General features: G+C 53.8%; 2 protein-coding genes across 2 annotated transcripts in view; both read left to right on the forward strand.

The window, feature by feature from the left end:
• Positions 1-9,879, forward strand: part of EXOSC10 (exosome component 10) — a 29,264-nt gene extending 19,385 nt beyond the window's left edge. Inside the window, exons 18-25 of the mRNA XM_054439572.2 lie at positions 2,488-2,583; positions 2,806-2,880; positions 4,645-4,729; positions 5,819-5,892; positions 7,046-7,217; positions 8,090-8,151; positions 8,710-8,786; positions 9,745-9,879. Coding sequence (XP_054295547.2) covers positions 2,488-2,583; positions 2,806-2,880; positions 4,645-4,729; positions 5,819-5,892; positions 7,046-7,217; positions 8,090-8,151; positions 8,710-8,786; positions 9,745-9,775 — 672 coding nt within the window. The 3' untranslated portion in view covers positions 9,776-9,879. The remainder of the gene's footprint in view (positions 1-2,487; positions 2,584-2,805; positions 2,881-4,644; positions 4,730-5,818; positions 5,893-7,045; positions 7,218-8,089; positions 8,152-8,709; positions 8,787-9,744) is intronic.
• A 9,389-nt stretch (positions 9,880-19,268) lies between these two features.
• On the forward strand, positions 19,269-24,778 carry SRM (spermidine synthase). The gene is made up of 8 exons (XM_054439715.2): positions 19,269-19,556; positions 19,983-20,103; positions 20,436-20,528; positions 22,593-22,746; positions 23,258-23,341; positions 23,441-23,586; positions 24,283-24,405; positions 24,482-24,778. Exons 1-8 carry the CDS (start codon positions 19,390-19,392, stop codon positions 24,500-24,502), a joined length of 909 nt encoding a protein of 302 aa, XP_054295690.1. The 5' UTR covers positions 19,269-19,389; the 3' UTR covers positions 24,503-24,778.
• The last annotated feature ends 1,789 nt before the right edge of the window (positions 24,779-26,567 follow it).

Consider the following 26,567-nt stretch of genomic DNA (forward strand, 5'->3'; position numbering starts at 1 on the left):
CCCCCTGGGGTTTACAGGATTTATCCAGCAGGCTGTCTGCCTGGAGCGTTGCATACACTCGGAGACTAATGCTGAGAGCAAAACCCAGCAGTGCTGGGAGAGGCACAGAGACCAATGAGCAAGGTGGCACTGACCACTCTGGAGGAGGTGGTCTGGGGACGTGGATGGGGGATTCTCTTGAGCTCTGTGTGAAGAAATCTTCCAGGAAAGGCTGACTTCCTGTTGTTGAACAGCACCTAGTGGGAGGAGGGCCTGCGCTAAGAGAACATACAAGCAGGGCTTTCCAGACAGGCTGCAGCGGTGGTGGAGGAAAAACGGTTCACCTGGATGCCCAGCAGGGGTGGCATGGGTGTACTGTCCGACGAACTGTAGAATGTGCGCTGCCTATAGCTTCCTGCCTGACCCCACCACCACATATGTGTGCTTTCAGTGAAGAAGAGAAATGATTTTTTTTTTTTTTTTTTTTGAGACAATCTTGTTCTGCCACCCAGGCTGGAATGCAGTGGCACAATCATGGCTCACTGCAGCCTTGACTTCTGAGGCTCAAACGATCCTCCTGCCTCAGCCTCCTGAGTAGCTGGGATTACAGGCATGAGTCACTGCACCCAGCTATTTCACTTTTTTTGTTTGTTTGTTTTGTTTGATTTTTTGAGATGGAGTTTCACCCTTGTTGCACAGGCTGGAGTGCAATGGCATCATCTCGGCTCACTGCAACCTCCACCTCCCAGGTTCAAGCAATTCTCCTGCCTCGGCTTCCCTAGTAGCTGGGATTGCAGGCACCCGCCACCATACTTATCTAATATTTTATATTTTTAATAGAGACGGGGTTTCACTATGTTGGCCAGGCTGGTCTCGAATGCCTGACCTCAGGTGATCCACCCGCCTAAGCCTCCCAAAGTGCTGGGATTACAGGCATGAGCCACTACACCCGGCATTTTTTTTTTTTTTTTTTTTTTTTTTGGTGACAGGATCTCATCCTGTCACCTAGGTGGGAGTGCAGTGGCACCATCTTGGCTCACTGCAACCTCTGCCTCCTGGGCTCAAGCAATCCCTCTGCCCCCAGCCTTCTCTCGAGTAGCTGGGACTACAGGTATGTGCCACCATGCCCAGCCAATTTTTGTATGTTTTGTAGAGATGGGGTTTCACCATGTCGCCCAGGCTTCACTTTGGTTTTTAACTTAATTACATAAATCTAGATTGGACCTTGCTTTAGCAATTAATGAGAAAATACTAGGCCCTTTAGTTGACCTCAGAGCTAATTTGAGTCATGAAGATGATTTAGCAGCTAAACGTGTTAGCATGAGCTCTGGGCTGCTTTGATACGGAAGTGCTGTTTGGTGTAAAGGAGGCTGTGGTCTCCCTGCGCTCTGTGTTGCAAGGGGGCATAATTACAGATGAAGCAAAAGGATAGCATATATTTATAAACCCAGTTGGAAGCAGCATTTTGTTGCATAATTTCAATGATTGCCTATAAAGATATGTAATACTAAATTTCAGGCCTGGCGTGGTGGCTCACACCTGTAATCCCAGCACTTTCGGAGGGCAAGGCGGGCAGATCACCTGAGGTCAGGAGTTTGAGACCAGCCTGGCCAACATGGTGAAACCCTGTCTTTAATTAGCCGGGCGTTGTGGCGCACGCTTGTAATGCCAGCTACTCGGGAGGCTGAGGCAGGAGAATCACTTGAACCCAGGAGTCGGAGGTTGCATTGAGCAGAGATCGCACCACTGCACTCCAACCTGGGCAACAGAGCAAGACTCCACTCAAAAAAATAAATACATACATACATAAAATAAATTTCAGGCATCAGTTAAGATCTCATGTTCTAGAGCCAGACCATGCTGGGTTTAGATCCTTGGTCTGCTTGTATTCACTGCAAGCCTCTGAAAGACTGTCACAACCTCTGTAGGCCTCAGTTTCCTCCGCTGTAAGGTGGTGAGAGTAATACCACCTCATAGGCTATGAGGACACGGTGAGAATTCACTGATCCAGCACATTGATATTGAAATGCTACTGTGTGCTGTTGCAGACACAACGCCTTATACATAGGAGAGTGTATGAAATATTAGCCTTAGCCATTGGTATTAATATCACTGTTACTGGCCGGGTGCGTGCGGTGGCTCACGCCTGTAATCCCAACACTTTGGGAAGCCAAGGCGAGTGGATCACTTGAGGTCAGGAGTTCAAGACCAGCCTGGCCAATATGGTCAAACCTGGTCTCTGCTAAAAATACAAAAATTAGCCGGGCATGGTGGCATGTGCCTGTAATCCCAGCTACTCGGGAGGCTGAGGCAGGAGAATCACTTGAACACAGGAAGTGGAGGTTGCAGTGAGCAGAGATCACACCATAGCACTCTAGTCTGGGCAACAGAGCGAGACTCTGTCTCAAAAAAAAAAAAAAATCACTGTTAACTGTTGCTCTCTTGCTTGCATCTTGATGTCACAGATGATCATGGTCATTAGTGATCGTTTTTTGTCTGTCCCTGCAGGAACCTAGTGCTGAAGACAATAAAAAGGGTCCATTGACAGTTGCACAGAAAAAAGCCCAGAACATCATGGAGTCCTTTGAAAATCCATTTAGGATGGTGAGTAGTAGTTTTGTCAGGGCTGACAGGATATGCAGAGATGCCTACAGCTGTACATGCTTTTACCTGGGAAGGAAGCCTCTGAAGCCAGTGTGTCAGCTGCCCTGGTGTCCTGGCAAAGATGCTGACACGGCACCAGCAACCCCCCATCTGAGCGCCTCTGCCCTGTGGCTCTAGATTCCATTCCCGGCAGCGTTTCACACAGCCATTTCCTTCCTCCAGTTTCTGCCCTCACTGGGACACCGTGCTCCCGTCTCTCAGGCAGCGAAGTTCGATCCATCAACCAAAATCTATGAAGTAAGTGGACTTGTCACCTGTTCTAAAAGAGAATTTCCTTTTTTTTTTTTTGAGATGGAGTCTCGCTTTGTCGCCCAGGCTGGAGTGCAGTGGCACAATCTTGGCTCACTGCAACCTCCACCTCCCAGGTTCAAGCAGTTCTTCTGCCTTAGCCTCCCAAGTAGCTGGGATTACAGGCACCTGCTATCATGCCCGGCTAATTTTTGTAGAGATGGGGTTTCACCATGTTGACCAGGTTGGTCTCGAACTCCTGACATCAGGTGATCCACCTGCCTTGGCCTCCCAAAGTGCTGGGACTACAGACGTGAGCTACTGCGCCTGGCCCTAAAAGAGACTTTCTAAGAAAAGGGGATTTCTTAATTATTCATACCAGGTTTCTGTTTTAGACGAGCCTATCTCATCTGTGAATCCCCTGAAAATGAATGCAAAAGCCCTTTATTTTCTAGCATTGTTTCTAGGGAAAGGGTCCAGAACTTCAGTGAGATTCTTAAAAGCACTTGGGCTGGGCACGGTGGCTCACGCCTGTAATCCTAGCACTTTGAGAGGCTGAGGCGGGCGGATCATGAGCTCAGGAGATCGAAACCATCCTGGCTAACATGGTGAAACCCCGTCTCTACTAAAAATACAAAAAATTAGCCAGGCGTCGTGGCAGGAGCCTGTAGTCCCAGCTACTCGGGGGGCTGAGGCAGGAGAATCGCTTGAACCTGGGGGGCGGAGCTTGCAGTGAGCAGAGATTGCGCCACTGCACTCCAACCTGCGCAACAGAGCAAACTGTGTAGTCAAAAAAAAAAAAGAAAAGCACTTGGAAACCTTGTAAGAAACAAATCTTCATTTGCGGTTTTTAAATTGAGGTTTAATCTATATGTAGTAAAGTACACAAATATTAAATATACAGCTTGATGCATTTTTACAGATGTCTGTTACTTTAAGGCTCTTAAAGGTGACAGCTTTAATTTTAAAACACTCTATCTTACTTATCTGGCTTGTTTTTACCAGCATTATGAGTAAGAATGAGAGCACACCTCCCCTAGACCCCCTTGAGATGTTCCCCAGAGCCAGCACGTGAACTGTTGTTTGCAGCCTCCTTCCTCCCTGCAGGAAGCGTCTGCTCTGATGACATGGGCGACTGGCTTCCTCTGTGTGGCAGCAGAGCTCTTTTGTTAGGCAAAACCGAGAGGTCCCCCAGCCCTGTTCCTGTCCCTGAGTTAGCTTCTATTTTTAGAAATGGGGAATCAGGTGGGGCTTCTGCCTTCTCTCCTCTTTTCCCCCCACGGGTTGTGTCACATTGAACAACTGCACGTCCTGTGTGTTATGCCCAGTGTCACCTCCATGTGTTGTAACGCCATAGGTCAGTGGGGTGTCATAAAGAAACACAGCAGACTTGCGGAAGCCCAGCCTTGAGTCTGCCTCTGTCATTTCCTGACCATGTCCCTTGGACAAGTTATTTAGTCTCCCGGAGTCTGTTTGCTCATCTCTAAAGAGAGGGTGATGACAGTACCTTTTTCCCAGGGTTACAGAGGGATTGAATGAGATGACGGATGGCCCAGTGCCTGGAGGACAGTAGCACTTTGTCCTCCTTAATAGGGATTTTAGCAATAAAGCCAGCATGAAATTTATTTTTCATGCCCTTAGATTTGAAAATTTATGACTTACAATGTGTGTACTTCTTAGGTTAACCTGCCCTACGTCACCTCATGAAAAGTAAGACAGACTTAGGTGGCTGACTTTGGAGGGTTTTTTTTGTTATATTTGCTTTCATTATAGATCAGCAACCGTTGGAAGCTGGCCCAGGTACAAGTACAAAAAGACTCTAAAGAAACTGTCAAGAAGAAGGCAGCTGAGCAAACAGGTAACACTCACTTCCTTGCAACTCAGTCGGCTGTTAAAGGATGGCTGTTGCACACCCGCTGTTTCAGCCAAGTGCCAGATACGGCTATGAATGAAGCCCCTGTGGGGCTTCCCTTCTGCTGAGGGATGGTGGGCAATCAGTATCTATCCTGGCAGATGGCAGCAGGTGCTGTGCAGAGAGATTGGTGGGGAGTGCTGGGGGTGCTGTAGCTGTCTCATCAGTGGTTGGAGAAGGCAGTCTAATGAATGCGACGTTGACGAGACCTGCAGTGACTTAGAGAAGAGTTCTGGAGCCACAGCACAGCGAGCCCAGAGGCCCTGGGGGTAGTTCACTGGGCATGCTCAGCAGCAGCAAGTGGGCCTGCATGAGCAGAGCGGGTAGAGAAGAGCAGGAGATGGGGAAGGAGCCAGCAGAGGCCCACGGGATGACGCTGCCTTTTACTCTGAGTTCAGAAGCCAGGAGGGTGCTGAGCAGACGCAGGGTGGGAAGTGACTGACATGTGGCCCTCTGGCTGCTGTGTCAAGAGTAGACTATAGAGGACAGGATGGGAGCCCAGGAAGGGATAGGAGACGGTGGTTTTGAGACCAACGTGGGAGCAGAGGAGGTGGTAAGAAGCTGTCAGAGCCTGGATCTGTCCCATAGTGAAGCTGACAGCATTTGATGATGAGGTGGATGTGGCATGTGAGAGAAGGGAAGGGAGCCTTGGATGAAGGTTTTGTCCTGAGCAGCTGGAAAGCTGGAGTTGCTGGCAGCCGAAGTAGCTGGTTTGAGCGGGCTTGTCCACGATGGTGATGGTGATGATCCTGTTAAACGCCCTCAGGTCCACAGGCCACTGAGCGTTTGGGTTCACAGGAGAGGAGCAGGCAGGGCTGGGGAGGATCAGCTCACGTGTAGGTGAAGGTGGGCAGAGCACCTGAGCCTGAGCTCTGAGGCAGCCTGTCCTGCAGAGATGGGGGACCGGGGAGCTGAGAGGGAGGAGGGATCAGCCGTGACAACGCCTGTGGGTAGGCCAAGTCGGAGGGGGATGGAGATGGAGGGGAGGGTGGTTGCTGGATTCAGCAACTCCAGAGACAGTTCCCTCCCTTGCAGCTGCCCGGGAACAGGCAAAGGAGGCGTGCAAAGCTGCAGCAGAACAGGCCGTCTCCGTCCGACAGCAGGTCGCGGTATGTGCCAACTTTTCTCCTTTTTCCTTTGAAAAACGATGCCCCTGCTTGTGGTCAGGATCTTCCTTGGATATCTTAGGGGGCTTGCCCTGTGCTTTATATTAAGTCCTGACTTCTTTCCAGTTCTCCTTAGCTTGGCTGTTAGTGTCTACCTCATTTCTGAAACCTCCACAAGATTGATACTGTAATTCCTCTTAACCTTCTTCCACTGTGTTTATGGTAAATATGCCACACCACTCAACTGTAGTAGTAGAAAAGGTATTGAGGTTACAGTGCTGAAGCTTGTTGTGTGTCCTGCTCTGTCCTACAAAAAATGTTGCATTCTAGAGAATGAAACCCCAGAGCACTCTGGAACTCTTTTTTTTTTTTTTTTTTTGTAGTGTCTATCTCTGTTGCACAGGCTGGAGTGCAGTGGCGCAGTTGCAGCTCACTGCAGCCTCAAACTCCTGGGCTCAAACGATCCTCCCTCCTCAACCACCCAAGTAGCTAGAACCACAGGCACACACCACCATGCCCAGCTATTTTTTGTTATTGTCTTTGGTGGAGACAGGGTCTCACTATGTTGCCCAGGCTATCACTCAAATTCTTAACCCCTGCCCCCTGCCTTTCCTTTTTTTTTTTTTTTATTTCCTTTAAAAAAAAAAAAAAAATAGTGACATGGTCTTACTCTTACCCTGATGCCCAGGCTGGAGTACAGTGGTGCGATTATAGCTCATTGCAGCCTTGTGCTCCTGGGTTCAAGTGACCCTCCCACCTCAGCCTCCCAAGTAGCTAGGACTACAAGCATGCACCACCATGCCCAGCTACATTTTTTTCTTTTTTTTTGTAGAGATAGGGGTCTTGCTGTGTTGCCCAGGCTGGTCTAAAGCAGTCCTCCCACCTTGGCCGCCCAAAGCACTGGAATTACAGGCATGAGCCACTGCACCTGGCCTGCTTGCCTTTCTTAAATGACCTCATGTCATTGTCCAGTGAGGAATTTGTTTCAGCTGACCCTGAGTGTTGGTCCCGAAGTTCCAGCCACAGCTCCTCTCCCCACCACTGACTGTTCTTCTTATCACTTAGGCAGCTGGGTCCCAGCTACTGCTGAGGCCAGCGGAGTTCCCTGTCCCATGTGCCTCCCTGTTCCTCCCCCACATCTGTTCCTGATCTACAGCTAGAAAATGCTGCAAAGAAGAGAGAGCGAGCAACAAGCGACCCAAGGACCACAGAACAGAAACAAGAGAAGAAACGACTCAAAATTTCCAAGAAGCCAAAGGACCCAGAGCCACCAGAAAAAGAGTTTACGCCTTACGACTACAGCCAGTCAGACTTCAAGGCTTTTGCTGGTAAGGAAGTACTGGGGCCCCACACAGGGACGTCTGTGCGCATCAGAGGGGAGGAAGCCATAAAGAGACCGCAACATAGGGGCCAAGTGAGCCCTGCCCAAGGCATGGTGCTAGCCAGGATTTGTTGGAGTAGTCCAGAGAGGCCGTGGCAATGTGGACAGTCGCCTGCAGCCTCATTGCCACCTCCTTCATGGGAGCTCACTCAGGGTGGCCTCCATGGTGGGTTAGCAAGATCACCTGTCACTTCCATTGTGACCAGGGCGCCATCCTTCCTCACTATAACTTGTGCCCATAAACCCTCTCTCTCTCTCTGTCTCTGTCTCACACACACATACACACACACAGTGAGAATTTTGTTTGTTGAAGAATCTCAAAGCCTATGACATGAACCCCTGTGGCTGCTTGGGCTGTGAGAGTCCGTCTGCTTTGAAGGGGCTACAGATGGCATTCCCGACTCTGGCAGCCTTCGGAGCAACATGTCCCTTTGGAAAAGAGAAAGCAGAGGCCAGTCCACACAATGGCTCTTTATACAGGAGTGTCGCCTCAGAGCCCGAGTTTCTGACGGCATCACCCAGCACAGAGATCAGAATGGATTTCCTTATGTGCAGGGGCCACTGCTGTAGCCACCTGCCCCTAAGGTCCTGGGACTAGAGCTGAGAGAAATGGGCCTGGTTTTCAGACTGCCCACAGGGACCAGGATCGCCATGTATTCATTTATGTGAGCCACGAGGCCTAGCCCCTCATCGTGACAGGGGTTGTGCTCTGACAGCCACGGCTTCCCTGAGTGTCATGGTCCCGGCCTCGCTGTGAGCCTGTGATGTGTGGTAACTCATTGACCTGACCGCAGGTCTCTCTCATCTCTTACCTTTCAGGAAACAGCAAATCCAAAGTTTCTTCTCAGTTTGATCCAAATAAACAGACCCCGTCTGGCAAGGTAAGAACTGCTCCTGGAGGATTTCAAGACGCCAGTGGCGCCTGTTTTTGATCTCCTCCTCTGCTGAGAAGACAGGCCCATCCAGGAGTCCATTCCTTTGCATATCTTTTTCCTCACCTCATTTCTTCCCAAGAGCAGACAGTACCGATCAGCTACCCCAGCAACTCATACAACGAGGCTGTGAAAGCTGGTGTGTGGCTTTAAAGGGTATTATTCTGTGTGCTACCATGGGAACCATAGCTGCAGGCCAAAAGCACCCCCTTTGGGGCCAGCACAAGCCTGCATTCGCCCCTCGTGGGTGTTGGCGCTGGTGCCAGGGAAACAGCGTGGCTGCACCTTCCACAGGCGTGGGGGCAGGGCTGCTTTGGGGCCCTCCTGTTCCTCTTGCAGCGCATCCTGGCGGCCTTGCCTTCAGAGACACAGAAACATCCTCTCGCAGGGAATCTAAAGTCACTCCTGTGCTGCTAGAATCTTTGGCCACCTGAGCTCAGGTGTGTTTTTCTGTGTATCTTGTGGTCAAGGTGCCCACCCAGCTTAAACGGTTTCTTTTCTTTCCAGAAATGCATTGCAGCCAAAAAAATTAAACAGTCGGTGGGAAACAAAAGCATGTCCTTTCCAACTGGAAAGTCAGACAGGTATGTGGTGGACAGCCGTGTGGCCCAGGGAGCCCAGTGAGAAAGCACCTGCCCTGCGTGGTGCGGTCCGTGGGGAGTAGCTGGGGAGCGAGTGCCCAGGGGTCTTCAACCAGGATGACTCAGAGAACCTCCCAAGCCAGGTCCCTCACGCCACTCAGAAAACAAGGGTGGGAGGTGATTTGCTCTGTGCCACACATCACAGAGCCAGGCACTACGCCCCGGCACTCAGATTCCCCTTGTTCCTGGCTCTCCAGTTACCGTGTTTCCCGGGGTCACCTCAGGGAAAATAGGTGTGAATAGTTGTGAAATTTTCCTGGACCAGCCTATTAGGAATGAGGAAAAAGTAAGCACATGTGGGTTATCCTTGTTGTTGAAGAGTGGTTTAGCTTGGTTTTGTTTTGTTTTGTTTTGTGACAGTCTCATACTGTCACCCAGGCTGGAGTGCAGTGGCACAATCTCGGCTCACTGCAACCTCCACCTCCTGGGTTCAAGCAAGTCTCTCACCTCAGCCTCCCAAGTAGCTGGGATTACAGGTGCCTGCCATCATGCCCAGCTAATGTTTTTGTATTTTTAGTAGAGATGGGGTTTTGCCATGTTGGCCAGGCTGGTCTCAAACTCCTGGCCTCAATTGATCCTCCTGCCTCGGCCTCCCAGAGTACTGGGATTACAGGCGTGAGCCACTGCACCCAGCCAAATGTTTTTGTTAAAAACATAAAATCCTAATAATCAAGCCAACCCTGAGGTCAGGGGACTTGCCCGAGGGCAGGAAAAACAGGTCTGCCTTCTCGAGATGCTGCTCAGCTCAGCCAACTCTGGTGGGCCGCCAAGTTCTCTGGGGCTCCTGAACAAACCATTCTTCCTCTGTTCTGCATGATTAAGGTTTGCACCATTTTGTAAACCATCTGAGAACATCCAACCAACCCAGAAGAAATAACTGTTGTTTTTGTACTCTCTGCAGAGGCTTCAGGTACAACTGGCCACAGAGATAGTCCTGGAAGACACGCGGCACCTGTGGACCAGAAGCACCAAATGCTGGTGCTGCTTTTGTACATACATATTTTTAAACCATTAAAAAAAATTCTTCCTGAAGAAAGCTGATTCCTGACTTTTATTTTGTTGCCACCACAGCTCTGGCAGGTTGCCATCCTGTTCAGGCAACCATCTTCAGCTGTCTGTGGGCAGGTGAGTGTGCTCCGGGGGTTATGGTGACTTCTAGAAAAATCCAGAGCCGGCCGGGCGCGGTGGCTCACGCCTGTAATCCCAGCACTTTGGGAGGTCGAGGCGGGCGGATCACGAGGTCAGGAGATCGAGACCATCCTGGCCAACATGGTGAAACCCCGTCTCTACTAAAAATACAAAAAATTAGCCAGGCGTGGTGGCGGGCGCCTGTAATCCCAGCTACTCGGGAGGCTGAGGCAGGAGAATGGCGTGAACCCGGGAGGTGGAGCTTGCAGTGAGCCAAGATCGTGCCATTGCACTCCAGCCTGGGTGACAGAGCGAGACTCTGTCTCAAAAAAAAAAAAAAAGAAAACTCCAGAGCCACTCCCAAGGAGGAATATGAGACAAATTGCTGGGACTTAGAAGCGGCAGCACCTGCAAGGCATAAGCTGTGACGCTCATCGCTCCACTTTAAGAGGGTTCTCTGGGCCATTTCACTTCCTTCCCAAGCCTTCAAATAACGTGAATGGAGCCACCTGGTGAAAAAAATGCCATCAGGAAAGGAACTGGTAAGGTGCCCTAGAGCCAGCCACAGCTCCCGAGGACCTGTTCTCTACTCTGTTCTTTTCTCACTTTTTTTTTTAATCAACTTTGGTTTTTTTTTTTTTTTTTTTCTGGTGATAGAAGTAATAACATGTTCATTGCAGGAAATGTGGGAAATATAGTAAAATGCAAGGCCAGGCATGGTGGCTCATGCCTATAATCCCAGCACTGTGGGAGGCTGAGGCAGGCGGATCACCTGAGGTCAGGAGTTCATGACCAGCCTGGCGAACATAGTGAAACCCCATTTCTACTGAAAATACAAAAATTAGCCAGGCATGGTGAGCACCTGTAATCTCAGCTACTTGGGAGGCTGAGGCAGGAGAATCGCTTGAACCTAGGAGGCGGAGGTTGCAGTGAGCCGAGATCACGCCACCTCATTTGAGCCTGGGCAGTAGAGCAAGACTCTGTCTCAAAAAAAAAAAGGCAAATGCAAAGAGAAAATTTTAATCATTTGTAGTCCTACCACACAAAGATGCTCTTTTTTTTTCCTTTTTTTGAGACAGGGTCTCACTCTGTTGCCCATTCTGGAGTGCAGTGGTGTGATCCTAGCTCACTGCAGCCTTGACCTCCCAGGCACGTGCCACCACCCCTGGGTAATTTTTCTTATGTTTTATAGAGACGGGGTCTTGCTGCGTTGCCCAGGCTGGTCTTGAACTCCTGGCCTCAAGCAATCCTCCTGTCTTGTCCTGCCAGTGTTGGGATTTCAGCCATGAGCCACCACCCCCAGCTGAGATAATCGTTAACATTTTGCTGTATTTCCTTATAAGCTTTCGCTATGTGTATATAGATATATTTTTTAAATATATCTTGGGTTTAGGTTTCTATCATTTGTCACCTTGAAAGTTTGTATTAGGACACTTTTCTCAATCTAAAATTTATTTTCGCCAACCCCCATTGTTAAACACTTAGGTTTTCATTTTTGGTACTATTCTTAATAATGCAGCACTGAACTTTTATATAAATTTGTGACCCAGTCTCTGATAATTTCTTTAGAACTTCATTTTATTTTAATCCTGAGATGGGCTAATAAATCAGGAAAGCACAAAATGCCATTACTTTGGTTTTTACAAATACTTAACCTAGAAACCTTTTTTCTTTGAAATTCATCCCACAAAGTATTGAGATTGCCAACTGTATATGATAACCTTTGGAGTGTACTAAGCCAAATCACACATCACTGCCGTCAGAGAGCTCCCACTCTTGAACAGCAGAGAACAGCCCTGTCCTAAGATAGGCTGGAGTTTGTATTAGCTAGGACTAGACTGGTTGAAAGTGACAGAAAAGCCAAACTATAGTGACTTTTAACAAGAGAGATGATTTTCCTCCTCTTTTGTAAACATAGTTGGCCCAGAGCTAGTGTGATGCTCATGATCATCAGACACAGACTCCTATTTTGTTTTACCATCCTCAGCTCAAACACAAGGCTGCCACCTCATGGTGCAGGGTGACTGCCCTTGCTCCAGCCATTACATTCTCATTCCAGTCTGCTGGAAGGAGGAAAGAACAGCACCCAATCTCTTTGAATAGGACACTGCCCATTTCAGCTTCCCATTCGTCAGAACTTAGTCACAAGACCACAGCAAGGGGTACTAGGAAATATCATTATTTCAGTCATCCATGTGTCCAGCTAAAAGCCCAGGGTTCTATTATAGAATTTGGGAAGAACAGACATCGAAGGACAAAGAACAGTCACTGCCCAAAAATGGCAGTCTCTGCTATAAAAAATTGACAGGTGGAATTTTTTTTTTTTTTTTTTTTCTGAGACGGAGTTTCGCTTTCGTTGCCCAGGCTGGAGTGCAATGGCATGGTGCAGTCTCGGCTCACTGCGACCTCCACCTCCTGGATTCAAGCAGTTGTCCTGCCTCAGCCTCCCAAGGAGTTGGGATTACAGGCGCCTGCCATCACGCCCGGCTAATTTTTGTATTTTTAAGTAGAGACAAGGTTTCACCATGTTGGTCAGGCTGGTCTCGATCTCCTGACCTCAGGTGATCCACTCACCTCAGCCTCCCAAAGTGCCGGATTACAGGCGTGAGCCACTGTGCCCAGCCTCACAGGTGGAATTTTTTTTTCTTTTTCTTTTTCTCTTTTTTTTTTGAGACAGAATCTTGCTCTCGTCACCCAGGCTGGAGTGCAGTGGCGCGATCTCGGCTTGCTGCAACCTCTGCCTCTCGGGTTCAAGCGATTCTCCTGCCTCAGCCTCCCAAGTAGCTGGGATTACAGGCGCCCACTACCACACCCAGCTAATTAGTAGAGATGGGGTTGTACCATGTTGGCCAGACTGGTCTTGAACTCCTGACCTCAAGTGATCCGCCCGCCTCAGTCTTCCAAAGTGCTGGGATTGCAAGGCGTGAGCCACCACGCCTGGCCAAAGTGAGAAATTATTTTCTCCTGAGGATGGCCTGAGAGACCTCGTGAAAGGGGCATTCGGACTGGACCCTGAGAAGCAAGGGACTTCCAGAGAGCTCTATGGCAGCGCAGCTCAAAGCGGAGGTCTCTGACAGCCCAAATGGGGACTTGTCAGAAAGAATCCAGTGCCACCTAGAGCCTGGAGGCTGCTGGGGCCTCTGTGCTAACCCGGCTCCCACAATGATTCTTCTGCCTGCTGAATTGAGAACCACCGTTAGCTAAAGCCACGGGCCTGAACCTGGCTGAGCAGTTGCAGCGGTCTTACCACTGGTTAGAGGTGAATGAGAACAGTCTCCCAGAGAGTTAAAGTGATACCTCACCCTTTCTTTGGAAGTTTTCCATTGATTGTGTAACAATGTTTTTCTGTTTGTTTGTTTGTTTGTTTTTTGAGGCAGAGTCTCCCTCTGGCGTTCAGGCTGGAGTGCAATGGCATGATCTTGGCTCACTGCAATCTCCACCTCCTGGGTTCAAGAAATTCTCCTGCCTCAGCCTCCCGAGTAGCTGGGATTAGAGGTGCCCACCACCACGCCTGGCTAATTTTTGTACTTTTAGTAGAGATGGAGTTTCACCATGTTGGCCAGGCTGGTCCTGAACTCCTGACCTCAGGTAATCCACCCACCTTGGCCTCCCAAAGTGCTGGGATTACAGTCGTGAGCCACTGTGCCTGGCCTTCTGTTTGTTTTTTAAAAGACAGGAACCGCTCTCCCTCTCCCTCTCCCCTTTTTTCGGTCTCCCTCTGTTGCCGAAGCTGGACTGTACTGCCATGATCTCGGCTCGCTGCAACCTCCCTGCCTCGGGCTCCTGTGACTCTCCTGCCTCGGCCTGCCGAGTGCCTGGGATTGCAGGCATGCGCCACCATGCCTGAATGGTTTTTGTATTTTTGGTGGAGACGGGGTTTCGCCGTGTTGACCGGGCTGGTCTCCAGCTCCTGGCCTCGAGTGATCTGCCTGCCTCGGCCTCCTGAGGTGCTGGGATTGCAGACGGAGTCTCGCTCACTCAATACTCAATGGTGCTCAGGCTGGAGTGCGGTGGCGTGATCTCGGCTTGCTACAACCTCCACCTCCCAGCCTCCTGCCTTGGCCTCTTAAAGTGCTAAGATTACAGCCTCTGCCCCGCCGCCACCCCGTCTAGGAAGTGAGGAGTGTCTCTGCCTGGCCTCCCATCGTCTGGGATGTGAGGAGCCCCTCTGCCCGGCCACCCCATCTGGGAAGTGAGGAGCGCCTCTGCCCGGCCGCCATCCCGTATAGGAAGTGAGGAACGTCTCTGCCCAGCCGCCCATCGTCTGGGAAGTGAGGAGCGCCTCTGCCCGGCTGCCCCGTCTGGGAAGTGAGGAGCGCCTCTGCCCAGTCGCCCAACATCTGGGAAGTGAGGAGCGCCTCTGCCCGGCCGCCCCATCTGGGAGGTGAGGAGTGCCTCTGCCCGGCCGCCCCGTCTGGGAAGTGAGGAGCGCCTCTGCCCGGCCACCCCGTCTGGGAAGTGAGGAGCGCCTCTGCCCGGCCGCCCCGTCTGGGAGGTGAGGAGTGCCTCTGCCCGGCTGCCACCCGGTCTGGGAGGAAGTGAGGAGCGCCTCTGCCCGGCTGCCCCGTCTGGGATGTGAGGAGCGCCTCTGCCTGGCCGCCACCCCGTCAGGGAGGAAGTGAGGAGCGCCTCTGCCCGGCTGCCCCATCTGGGAAGTGAGGAGCGCCTCTGCCCGGCCGCCACCCCATATGGGAAGTGAGGAGCGCCTCCGCCCGGCCACCCCGTCTGGGAGGTGAGGAGCGCCTCCGCCCGGCCGCCCCGTCTGGGAGGTGAGGAGTGCCTCTGCCCGGCCGCCACCCCGTCTGGGAGGAAGTGAGGAGCACCTCTGCCCGGCCGCCCCGTCTGGGAGGTGAGGAGCGCCTCTGCCTGGCCGCCACCCGGTCTGGGAGGAAGTGAGGAGCGCCTCTGCCTGGCTGCCCCATCTGGGAAGTGAGGAGCGCCTCTGCCCGGCCGCCCAGTCTGGGAAATGAGGAGCACCTCTGCCCGGCCGCCCCCTCTGGGAAGTGAGGAGCGCCTCTGCCCGGCCGCCCCGTCTGGGAGGTGAGGAGCGCCACTGCCCGGCGGCCCCGTCTGGGAAGTGAGGAGCGCCTCTGCCCGGCCGCCCTGTCTGGGAGGTGAGGAGCGCCTCTGCCCGGCCGCCCTGTCTGGGAGGTGTACCCAACAGCTCCGAAGAGACAGTGACCATTGGGAGCGGGTCATGAGGACGATGGCGGTTTTGTTGAAAAGAAGAGGGGGAAGTGTGGGGAAAGGAAGGAGAAATCAGATTTTTGCTGTGTCTGTGTAGAAAGAGGTGGGCATAGGAGACTCCATTTTGTTCTGACTAGGAGAAATTCTTCTGCCTTGGGATGCTGTTGATCTATGGCCTTGCCCCCAGCCCCGTGCTCTCTGAAACATGTGCTGTGTCAACTCAGGGTTAAAGGGATTAAGGGCGGTGCAAGATGTGCTTTGTTAAACAGATGCTTGAAGGCAGCATGCTCTTTAAGAGTCATCACCACTCCCTAATCTCAAGTACCCAGGGACACAAACACTGCAGAAGGCCGCAGGGACCTCTGCCTAGGAAAACCAGAGACCTTTGTTCATGTGTTTATCTCCTGACCTTCTCCCCAATATTATCCTATGACCCTGCCATATCCCCCTCTCCGAGAAACACCCAAGAATGATCAATAAATACTTCATAAATTGAAAAAAAAAAAAAAAAAAAGACAGGAACCTTAGGAGTTTGAGATCTTTTCAAATGTTCAATCTTGCAAAATAAAAAGTTCGCAACCCAGTGTCAGTCCCTAGATGGTGTTTGCAGAGGTTTACTGGTCCATCAAACCCCAAATCCAGAACTCCTCAGCCGTGGGGTGGAGATGAGGGTCTTGGGGCATTCGAAGAACAGCTGGAGGTCAATGTCAGGTCACTTGGGGAGCACCTGGGACAGGACTAAGGAGGATGGGGAGCACATAGAGGGGTGTGTGTGGGTCAGGAACTGTGCAGTGACTGAGTAGTGGAGGCCATGGCTGGGCCTGTGCTCCAAGAGGAAGGGAAAGGGATCTGGCAGGGCTGGCCGGGTTGGAGGTAGAGAGAGAATTTATGAGCAGAAGGGCTGTGTGCTCAAGGAGGCATGCTGCTGTTTGCGGTGCCTTAGGCAGCTTGCCATAAGCATTTTCAACCAAGCCACACCACATAATGGCCAAAATTGTTCCCACTCATAACCACAGCTGTCTGCCTGGCTGAATGGAAGGCTAGAAAAATGACTCAAGTGCTAACTGCTTAACAAGCCTCTTGTGACAGACACATAACCGTGTGGCAGCCCCACTTAAACCATTTCCTTGAACAGTAGCCATTGGCCCACCTTTCTCTCCTCTACCCTTTCTCCCCTTTTTCCTTTTATAATAACACTTTTTAGGAGGTTGGGTGGGATAGTTAACCCACTAGACACTTAAGCTTTACAACTGGATTTTTGAGGTACATTGGTCTGAATTTAGGGGAAAACATTTCATGCTAAAGCCTGATTTTCTCGGTCCTGGTTGTTTTTTTTTCTTTTTTTTTTTTTTTTGGTTTTTGGTGTTGGGGGTGTTTTTGTTTTTGTTTTTTTCTTTTTTGGAGGCAGGGTCTCTGTCACCTAGGCTGGAGTGCAGTGGCGCCACTGTGGCTCACTGCAACCTCCGCCTCCTGGGTTGAAGCAATTCTCATGCCTCAGCCTCCCAAGTAGCTGGGATTACAGGTGCACGCCACCATGGCAGCTAGTTTTTGTAGTTTTAGTAGAAATGGAATTTCACCACCTTGGCCAGGCTGGTCTTGAACTCCTGACCTCAGGTGATCCGCCCGCTTCGGCCTCCCGAACTGCTGGGATTACAAGCGTGAACCACCACGCATGGCCAATCCTGGTTTTTTTCTGTAGACTTCTGTGGTCACCTGGCCTGACTTTAACGTCAGTTGTGATTATAACTGGGCTGTGCAATAATGGCTACTTCTGGCAAAATCAGTTTTTCTTCCTTGTGACCCGAAGTCAGGTGGCATTTCTGGATTCACAGTGCTGTACATTTGGGGGCTTTTTTGTCTGTAATTTACTCAGGGCTTTTGTCTTCTCTGAACTTGGAAGGTTTGTGCAATGTCTGTACACTCTGGCCGAGAGGTCTCAAGTTCTGTTCCTGCTTGAGGCTGAGGCCTCAGTTTCACTCCCTCTACAGGAGGACAAAGGATGTCAACGTGGCCTTTTTCATGTGAGGACCCACATGCTGGAGCAGCTTTGTCCAGCTTGCAGAAGGGATGGGATGGACTTGGCCCTCCACTTTCCCCCATGCAGTGTCCTGGAATGCCAGGGCCCCTGTCTATGGTCAGTCCTTCACCACCTAAAAGCAAGCTGATCCACAAGGCACCTGGCTGCATCCAGGCCTGCCATCTACGGCCACCATCCTCAGCTTCAGAGCTTATGATCTGGCTCAGGGAACACAGACAAGTACTGCCATCTACAGCCACCATCCTCAGCTTCAGAGCTTATGATCTGGCTTAGGGAACACAGACAAGTACACGGGCAGTTACAACCCAGAGGCAGAAATGTCTTGGAGAAAGTACAGGCAATGTAGGTGAACACCTTGACCCAAGTACAGGGTTGATTGAACCCAATCAAGCCTGTAGCACTGGACACACTGACTGACTCTGTCTTATCCACTATGTGGACATTTCACGAATAATCTTCGTTCCTGGAACAAGTCCATGGAAGCTGTTGCCTAGCAATGTTTTTTATTTTTTAGAGACAGAGTCTTGCTATGTTGCCCAGGCTGGTCTCGAACTCCTGGGCTCAAGCGGTCCTCTTGCCTCGGCCTCCCAAAATTCTAGTATTACCAGCCTGAGCCCCTGTGCCCAGCTGCCTAGCAATATTTTTTTTTTTTTTTTTTTTTTTTTTTGAGACGGAGTTTCGCTATTGTTGCCCAGGCTAGAGTGCAGTGGTGCAATCTCAGCTCACTGCAACCTCCACCTCCCGGGTTCAAGCGATTCTCCTGCCTCAGCCTCCCGAGTAGCTGGGACTGCAGGCGCGCACTACCACGCCCAGCTAATTTTTGTATTTTTAGTAGAGACGGGGTTTCACCATGTTGGCCAGGATCGTCTGGATCTCTTGACCTTGCGATCCGCCAGCCTCCGCTCCGCCTCTGCCTCCCAAAGTGCTGGGATTACCGGTGTGAACCATCATGCCCAGGCACCTAGCAATTCTTTAGCGGTCTTGGTTTACCTCCCCTGAGAAGGAGCTTAACAGCAAGCAAGCCACATTGTTGCCTAGCCTTGAGGCTTGCTCTCACCGATAAACAACACTGTTACTCTGCTCTGGGGACGACACAGGAAACGTTCCCCACCTCCAGGTGGAGGCTGCAAAACGTGTCAAAACCATCCCTGACATAATGTCAAGAGTAGCTTATACTAGTTTCATCTTCCTTCCCTGGCATTCGAACTGCGTGTAGAACAATTAGCATTTAATATTTGGTAATTAGCATGCTTAATGTGATTCTGAGAAGTTCTTTGACATTCTCATAAAAACAGAAAGCACATTCCCACCCACCCTTCAAGGAGCAAGACCCAGTTTGTCAAGAAAAATTGCGTGCCAGTCTTTTCTGGTGCTGAATATGTATGTTCTGGGCCTCTTCCTGGACACTGCTGGTAAATTTAGAAACTCGTTTAGAAAAGCACTTCTCTCGTATTCAACAGCCTATAGGCTCATGGCTCAGAATCTAAGGGAAAATGGCTAAATTCAGCTTGTTAATTCGCGGGCTGTGATGATTCTTTCCAAGTAAATAAAAACCCTCAGTTCGCCCCGACGAGCCACATATCTGTTCAAATCCAACAAGGAACCAGATTTTGGACGCAGCGAGGGATACGTTCTACTCGCCCCGTGCAACAACGTAAACCACTGTAGCCGCCCGCTCCCGTGTCTCCAGCCCAAAGGCTGACTCCCGAGTCCGCACGTCCCAGCGCTCTTCCCCTCCACACCAACCCCGAGTCCCGCAGCCCCTCGAGGCCCTCGGTGCCTCCCAACCCCGAGAAGGGAGCAGGGGCCGGTGGTGCACCGCCCCGGCTGCTTGGGGCGGAGGAAGGACCCGGACCCCTTCCGCCGACCCAGCCCGCCCCGGAACCCGGCCCGGCCGCCCGGCCCCGGCCGGGCCCCACGTGGCCCCTGGAGCGGGCCGCACTACCTTGCTGCCGCCGACGGACGGCGCGCCCCAGCCACTCCGCGCCGCTCTGCGAGCCGGTGGCCAATGAGCGCCAGGCGAGGCCGCTTTGCCATTGGCGAGCGCGCGCTCCGCCCCCGCCGGCAGGCCCCGCCCCGCGCGGGGTTAGGTTGCGGCGCGGGCGGCGGGCGGAGCTGGTCCCGTTGTGCTGCGGCGCCGCGCGGCCTGCAGTCCCGGGCCCGCGCCCCGCGCCGCCCGCCCGCCCGCCCGCCATGGAGCCCGGCCCCGACGGCCCCGCCGCCTCCGGCCCCGCCGCCATCCGCGAGGGCTGGTTCCGCGAGACCTGCAGCCTGTGGCCCGGCCAGGCCCTGTCGCTGCAGGTGGAGCAGCTGCTCCATCACCGGCGCTCGCGCTACCAGGACATCCTCGTCTTCCGCAGGTACCGCCGCTGCCCGCAGGCGCCTGCCCCCTCGGCTCAGCCCGGACCGCCTGCTGCCCGCCTCACGGACCCCTCCACGCCGGGACCCAAGCGGGCCGGACCCCGTCCTGTCCTGGCCCCTCGCCACCCCTCACACCGCCTCCCTGGGCTAGGGCTGGGGCTGCGGGCTGGCCTCTTGGGCGGGGGAGCCGGAGTCTGCGCCCCGCTCCACGTCAGCCTCAGGACACGTCAGAGCCCGAGGAGACCCCGGGTCCCACCCCGGCCTCCACCCGGCGGCCCGCCTGCCGTTCCTCGCCACGTGTCACCATCGCTCCTCATCCCTGGGACCCCTAGGCGGGATGGGGAGACCCTCCTCACCCAGGGCGGCTTGGGGTACGTTTCCCCACCCCAGAGAACCCAGGTCCCCGACTGTCACTCCGCCCGCAGTAAGACCTATGGCAACGTGCTGGTGTTGGACGGTGTCATCCAGTGCACGGAGAGAGACGAGTTCTCCTACCAGGAGATGATCGCCAACCTGCCTCTCTGCAGCCACCCCAACCCGCGAAAGGTACCCCAGTGTCCCCTGGAACAGTGCCGGACGAGGGGCGGCCCCAGGTGTGCCCCGGGCTCTTCCCAGATGCTGCCTGCACAGTTGTCAGAGAAAGTGCTAGCAATGCCAGGGGAGTCCCGCGGAGGGGTGGGGGCCGACACTGACGCGGCCTCGGAAGCCTAGGGCAGCCCTGGAAGGAACTTCCAGGAAAGGGGACACCGGCACGAAAGCGTTTCCGAGGGTAGAAAATGATGAGGCCCGTGGGTCCGAGGGGTCAGGGGGTCTGCTTCAGGGGCCTGGGGGCGCCCAGTCCTGCCAGGGCCCCTGCCTTGACTGTCCCCTCCTCCCAGGTGCTGATCATCGGGGGCGGAGATGGAGGTGTCCTGCGTGAGGTGGTGAAGCACCCCTCCGTGGAGTCCGTGGTCCAGTGTGAGATCGACGAGGTGAGTGCCGGCGTAGAGCCGGGTTTGAGTCCTGGTTCTCCCACCGGCCAGCTGTGCCCTGAAATGGCTGCACACCCCTGAGCAAGGCAGGTAGGGCCTGTTTCTCCATTTGGAAAACACCTGGTCGGGGAGGGTTCAGTAGGAAAACCAGATGGCAGAGGGCCTGGCAGGTGGTGAGGGCACCTGCGTGGCGAGCTCTTACCAAGACTGAGCTGATTTTTTTTTTTTTTTGAGACAGAGTTTCGCTCTTGTTGCCCAGGCTGGAGTGCCATGGTGCGATCTCGGCTCACTGCAACCTCCACTTCCTGGGCTCAAGTAGTTTTGCCTCTGCCTCAGCCTCCCGAGTAGCTGGGATTACAGACATGCGCTACCATGCGTGGCTGATTTTGTATTTTTAGTAGAGACAGGGTTTCTCCATGTTGGTCAGGCTGGTCTCGGACCTCGCGGCGACCTCAAGTGATCCGCCAGCCTCGTCCTCCCAAAGTACTGGGATTACAGGCGTGAGCCACCACGCCCAGCCGACTAAGCTGATTTTTAATCTGAGCCCCAGGCAGGGCCCAGAGACAGCTCAACTATTTGTACGTTACCCCTTACACTCAGTAGGTGCTCACTAAAATCATGCTACGTGCCAGGTGTTGCCCGGGTATGGGGACAGTGGTAGACGACAGATCAGTCCCTGCCCTCTAGGAGCTGATGTCCTAGTTAAAGGAGACATCAGATGGCCAGACGTGGTGGCTCACGCCTGTAATCCCAGCACTTTGGGACGCCGAGGCAGGCAGATCACCTGAGGTCAGGAGTTCAAGAGCAGCCTGGCCAACCTGGTGAAACCCCATTTCTACTAAAAATAGAAAAATTAGCCAGGCATGGTAGCGCATGTCTGTAATCCCAGCTACTAGGGAGGCTGAGGCGGAAGAACTACTTGAGCCCGGGAGGCGGAAGTTGCAATGAGCCGAGATCTCGCCACTGAACTCCAGCCTGGGTGACAGAGCAAGAATCTGTCTCAAAAAAAACAAACAACAAAAAAAGAGACATCAAAGGATGGTCTGATGAAGGCAAAACAGGGGCTGGGGGACAGGAGAAGGCAGGGTTCCTGTGAATGCATGGGGGGTGGTCAGGGCAGGCCTCCAGGAGGTGGCGTTTGAGCTGAGGCCTCAGTGAAAAGCAGGTGGCCATGTGCAGGGAGGGGGAGGTTCTCCTGGCCAGAGGTTGAAATTGCATCCTTCTAAAATAGGAAACAGGCCAAGCGCTGGTGGCTCACACCTGTAATCCCAGCACTTTGGGAGGCTGAGGCGGGCAGATCACAAGGTCTCTACTAAAAATACAAAAAAAAAAAAAAAATGGCCCGGCTTGGTGGCGTGCGCCTGTAATCCCAACTACTTGGGAGGCTGAGGCAGGAGGTTGCAGTGAGCTGAGATCATGCCACTGCACTCCAGCCTGGGCAGCAGAGCAAGACTGTCTCGAAAAATAAATAAATATATATATAAAATAGGAAGCGACAAGAAAGCCACTCAGATGGGGCGATTTGGTCTGGAAGGAGGGGGTAGGGATGGGAGAGAGGAGCCCAAGCCAGCGGCAGGAGCCAGCTCTCAAGGAGAAATGGAGGTACCAGAGTTCTCCCTGCTTTACACATTATAAACTGAGGTTCCCAAAAGGGGCCGGGTGTGGTGGCTCACAACTGTAATCCTAGCACTTTTGGAGGCCGAGGTAGGAGGATCCCTCGAGCCTAGGAGTTTGAGGCAACATAGGGAGACTCCATCTCTACCAAAAATTTAAAAAGTAGCCAAGTATGATTGAACACACTTGAAGTCCAGCTACTCAGGAGGCTGATGGGGGAGGATCACCTGAGTCCTGGAGGCCGAGGATGCAGTGAGCCATGATCGACGCCACTGCACTCCAGCCTGGGCCACAGGGTGAGACCCTGTCTCAAAAAAATAAAATAAAAAAAAGGGAAGGAGTTGGCCAAGGCAGCTTGCCTGTGAGGCACTTGGAGAGTCCCACGTGGCTGTGTCTGGCTCCAGGTCCCCCAGCCCCTTGGCCCAGACTGGTCCCTCCCATCCCCTCCAGGATGTCATCCAAGTCTCCAAGAAGTTCCTGCCAGGCATGGCCATTGGCTACTCTAGCTCGAAGCTGACCCTACATGTGGGTGACGGTTTTGAGTTCATGAAACAGAATCAGGATGCCTTCGATGTGATCATCACTGACTCCTCAGACCCCATGGGTAAGCAGCGGATGGGCCCCAGGGTTCTCTGGCAGCTGCAGGTCTGGAGGTCAGCCTCCCCCAGGCCTTCAGAATAAAGGATAGAGCGGCCTCCCACCCCCCGAACTAGAGCTGTACTTTTCCCTTCTCAGTTGTTACCTGCCCCCTGAAACATGGCTCAGGACAGTAGGCAGGAGCCAAGCCACTGCCCAGATTCACAAGCTGGGGCCCAAGGAGAGTGGGGATCTGGCATTGGGACACTGAGTCCCCTGTGTCCTCTTCAGCTTCCCCTCTGCTCTGGACTGCTCAGCATTGGAGTGGGGGCAGGTTCTAGTCTTGAACCAAGGCCTGGGGTAGAGGTTCGTCTGCTGTGGTGCCAATGAGACTCCCCCAAGAATGGGATTCAGGTGTGGATCCTCCAGAGACCTGGGTTCAGATCCTGGCTCTGGCCACCTGGCAGCTGTGTGGGTGACAGTGGCCCTGGAGGTCGCAGCCAGACTGTGTTCAGTGTGTCTCCCTCTGTATTACCCAGGCCCCGCCGAAAGTCTCTTCAAGGAGTCCTATTACCAGCTCATGAAGACAGCTCTCAAGGAAGATGGTGTCCTCTGCTGCCAGGGTGAGCCACAGGCCTGGAGCACTGGGGCGGGGCAGGGCGGGGCAGGGTGGGGCAGGGCAGGGCAGGCCCTGCCGGATGCTGATGCTTCGGGGCCCCCAGGCGAGTGTCAGTGGCTGCACCTGGACCTCATCAAGGAGATGCGGCAGTTCTGCCAGTCCCTGTTCCCCGTGGTGGCCTACGCCTACTGCACCATCCCCACCTACCCCAGCGGCCAGATCGGCTTCATGCTGTGCAGCAAGAACCCGGTGAGATGGGGGTGCCTGGGGGTGGGGGTCGGGGGGAAGGTGGGCATAAATAGAGATCCCTCCCCCTGCTGGGCGCAGTGGCTCATGCCTGTAATCCGAGCACTTTGGGAGGCTGAGGTGGGCAGATCACAAGGTCAGAAGATCAAGACCATCCTGGGTAACCTCTCTACTAAAAATACAAAAAAATTAGCCAGGCGTGGCAGTATGCGCCTTTAGTCCCAGCTGCTGGGGAGGCTGTGGCAGGAGAATGGCGTGAACCCGGGAGGCGGAGCTTGCAGTGAGCCGAGATTGCGCCACTGCATTCCAGCCTGGGTAACAGAGCAAGACTCTGTCTCAAAAAAGAAAAAAAAAAAAAAAACCCTCCCCAGGCCAGGCGCGGTGTCTCATGCTTATAATCCCAGCATTTTGGGAGACCAAGGTGGGCGGATCACTTGAGGTCAGGAGTTCAAGACCAGCCTGACCAACATGGAGAAACCCCATCTCTACTCAAAATACAAAAAAAACCCACAAAATTAGCCAGGCGTGGTGGCACGTACCTGAAGCTGAGGCAGGAGAATCACTTCAACCTGGGAGACAGAGGTTGCAGTGAGCTGAGATGATGCCACTGCATTCCAGCGTGGCAACAGAGCGAGACTCCGTCTCAAAAAAAAAAAAAAAAAAGTGCCCCCCCTGATGTGCCCCTGGCCCGGTCCCCAGAGCACCAACTTCCAGGAGCCAGTGCAGCCACTGACGCAGCAGCAGGTGGCGCAGATGCAGCTGAAGTACTACAACTCCGACGTGCACCGCGCCGCCTTCGTGCTGCCCGAGTTTGCCCGCAAGGTGGGTGGCCTGCGGGGCTGGGTGGTGGGACCCAGGGACCCAGAGCGCCCTCCTGACTGGCTTCGTGTCCCTCCAGGCCCTGAATGATGTGAGCTGAGCCCAGGCGCCACCACTGATGCCACCCAGGACCTCGGACCTTGGAGCCTGCGGGGTGCCTTGGCCCCTCCAGCCCTGGGCCGGACCTCCTGCCGGCTCTCGCCCACCAACCAAGTGTTACAAGCCCCAGAATGCTGCCCGGCCTGCCCTGCTGGGCGGACTGTCTGTGTGTCTGTCTCTCTGGCGTTCCACCTCCAAGCCTATACCAGCTGTGTACAGCGCCATCTCTCTGCCTTCTGTTGCCCCTCACTCACCAAACACGTGTATTTATAGCAAAGATTGGAGTCCTGTGTCTCCCGACCTTGGCTGGGCCCAGGCAGGGCCATATTGACCATTGGGCGCCTCTGGGGTGAGGGTCTGCAGAGGCCTTGCTGGCTGACCCCCAAGTGCCTGCTGCAGGGCTGGGGCTGCAGGCGGGCCCTCATGGATAGCCTGGGGCACAGAGGGTCACTGCAGTCGTCACACGGGACCCAGAGCTGTCCTGGGAAGCTGACTTAGCCGTCCCTTTACCAAGCCCTCCACAAGGCCGCTGGTGGCAGCCCCCCAGGGCAGTGGGGTGGGTGAGATCAGGGTGGGGCTGCCCGGGAGCATTCTCAGAAGAACTGGGGCCACTCACAGGTTAAGTCAGGTCCCATCCAGGTACTCCAGGGCAAATACAGGAAGGGGTGGCGGGGCTGGTTACCTTTGGCCTTTTTAAGCACATCAGGAGCTTTACACTGGCCCAGTGACTGTGCCCTGACCTCACTCGGTATTCAGACTTGGGTTCAAATTCCCACCATGCCCCGCTCCCCATGTGGACAAATTGAGAAAGCAGGTGTGGGCACCCGCACCAGGGACTGCCAGGACCAGGGCTGTCCCCTCTCCAAGGTGCTGAACTCCCGCCTTCCGGGACGCAACGGTGGTGGGAGGAGAACAGGAAAGGAACCCTCTTTGCATGGGCCTGAGTTGCCAACCCCTTTCCCCACCCCGGGCAGGGGCTGGGCTAGCGGACGCATCAGGGAGGGAGGCCCCACTCCAAGCAGAGGCAGCCACCTCGGAGCCCTAACTCAACCGGGTATGTTTTCTGGGACATCAGAATAAGGGGGATTCAGTTTCGCCATCAACTCTGGCTTCAGGCCAGCCACAGCCCTCCAGTCTCTACCCACCCCTCACTCCCCACCCCTGTGAATTCATCAGACTGAGCACCTTCAGACCTTTGGTCCATCAGCAGATCTGACCTCAGGCTAACTTCTCCAGGCCACCCTGACCTTTCAAATCAGTCTGGGGAGCTGGCGTCTGCCCCTGGGCCTTCACAGTCCCAGGGAAGGCCCGAGAGGAGCAGCTGGCGGTCAGGTGGGTTGGCAGGGGCTATTTCTGGAGCGTGACAGGGCAGGCTGCAGCTGGGTGGGCCAGGCACTTTGATTTAATCTTCACAACCACCTGCCCGCCAGGCTCTGTTCCTGCTGCACAGAGAGGCAAGGCGATGTGCCTAAGGACACACAGCCAATCAGCAGCCACCGTCCGACGCCACTCCACCCTGCTCACCCCAGGGTCTCCTGCATCTCAGGCCAGGCACTCCGGAGGTCCCAGCATGGATGGTCTCTCTGACATCTACTCCCTGGCCGAGATCCAGGCAGGGAATGCTGCCCCCTTAGAGGGAGGATCCCGTGACCCCCTAAGTGTGAGGGCCTTTCCCCAAGGGCTCTGGAATCGGTCCAGATCTCAATCTCAACTCTGCCTCCCTTAGCTCTGTGACCTGCAGCCACGCAGGCCCTCTGCCGGTTACCCCGATGTCAGAGGGGGAGCACAACGTCCCTGTTAGGAAGCTTTGGTGAGAAGCACATGCGACGCAGCCCTCAACCAGTGCCGGCCCTCCGCACTGGCCCATCAGGACCACCTATCAGGGCGAGGAGAGAGAAGGGAGGGTGGACCAGGTTGCGGAAACAGCCGGGGCCATCTGGGAGGCAGGAGATCTGGGAAGCAGCCGCAGGAAGATGCAGTTGCCGGCAGCGTAGATCCTCCGCCTCCCCAGCCTATAGTCAAGTCTATACACACACCTGGCCACTGCAAAGAGGCATGCTCCAGGG

The sequence above is a fragment of the Pongo pygmaeus genome, chromosome 1 (assembly GCF_028885625.2).
Source record: "Pongo pygmaeus isolate AG05252 chromosome 1, NHGRI_mPonPyg2-v2.0_pri, whole genome shotgun sequence".
In the NCBI taxonomy this organism is placed as follows: Eukaryota; Metazoa; Chordata; class Mammalia; order Primates; family Hominidae; genus Pongo; species Pongo pygmaeus.

What these genes read in the sequence shown, in the direction of transcription:
- SRM (XM_054439715.2), top strand. Translation starts at nt 19,390, where the DNA reads ATGGAGCCCGGCCCCGACGGCCCCGCCGCCTCCGGCCCCGCCGCCATC. An exon ending in TGACTCCTCAGACCCCATGG is followed by an intron (nt 22,747 to 23,257) that starts GTAAGCAGCGGA and finishes TGTATTACCCAG; the next exon opens with GCCCCGCCGAAAGTCTCTTC. An exon ending in TGCTGTGCAGCAAGAACCCG is followed by an intron (nt 23,587 to 24,282) that starts GTGAGATGGGGG and finishes CCCGGTCCCCAG; the next exon opens with AGCACCAACTTCCAGGAGCC.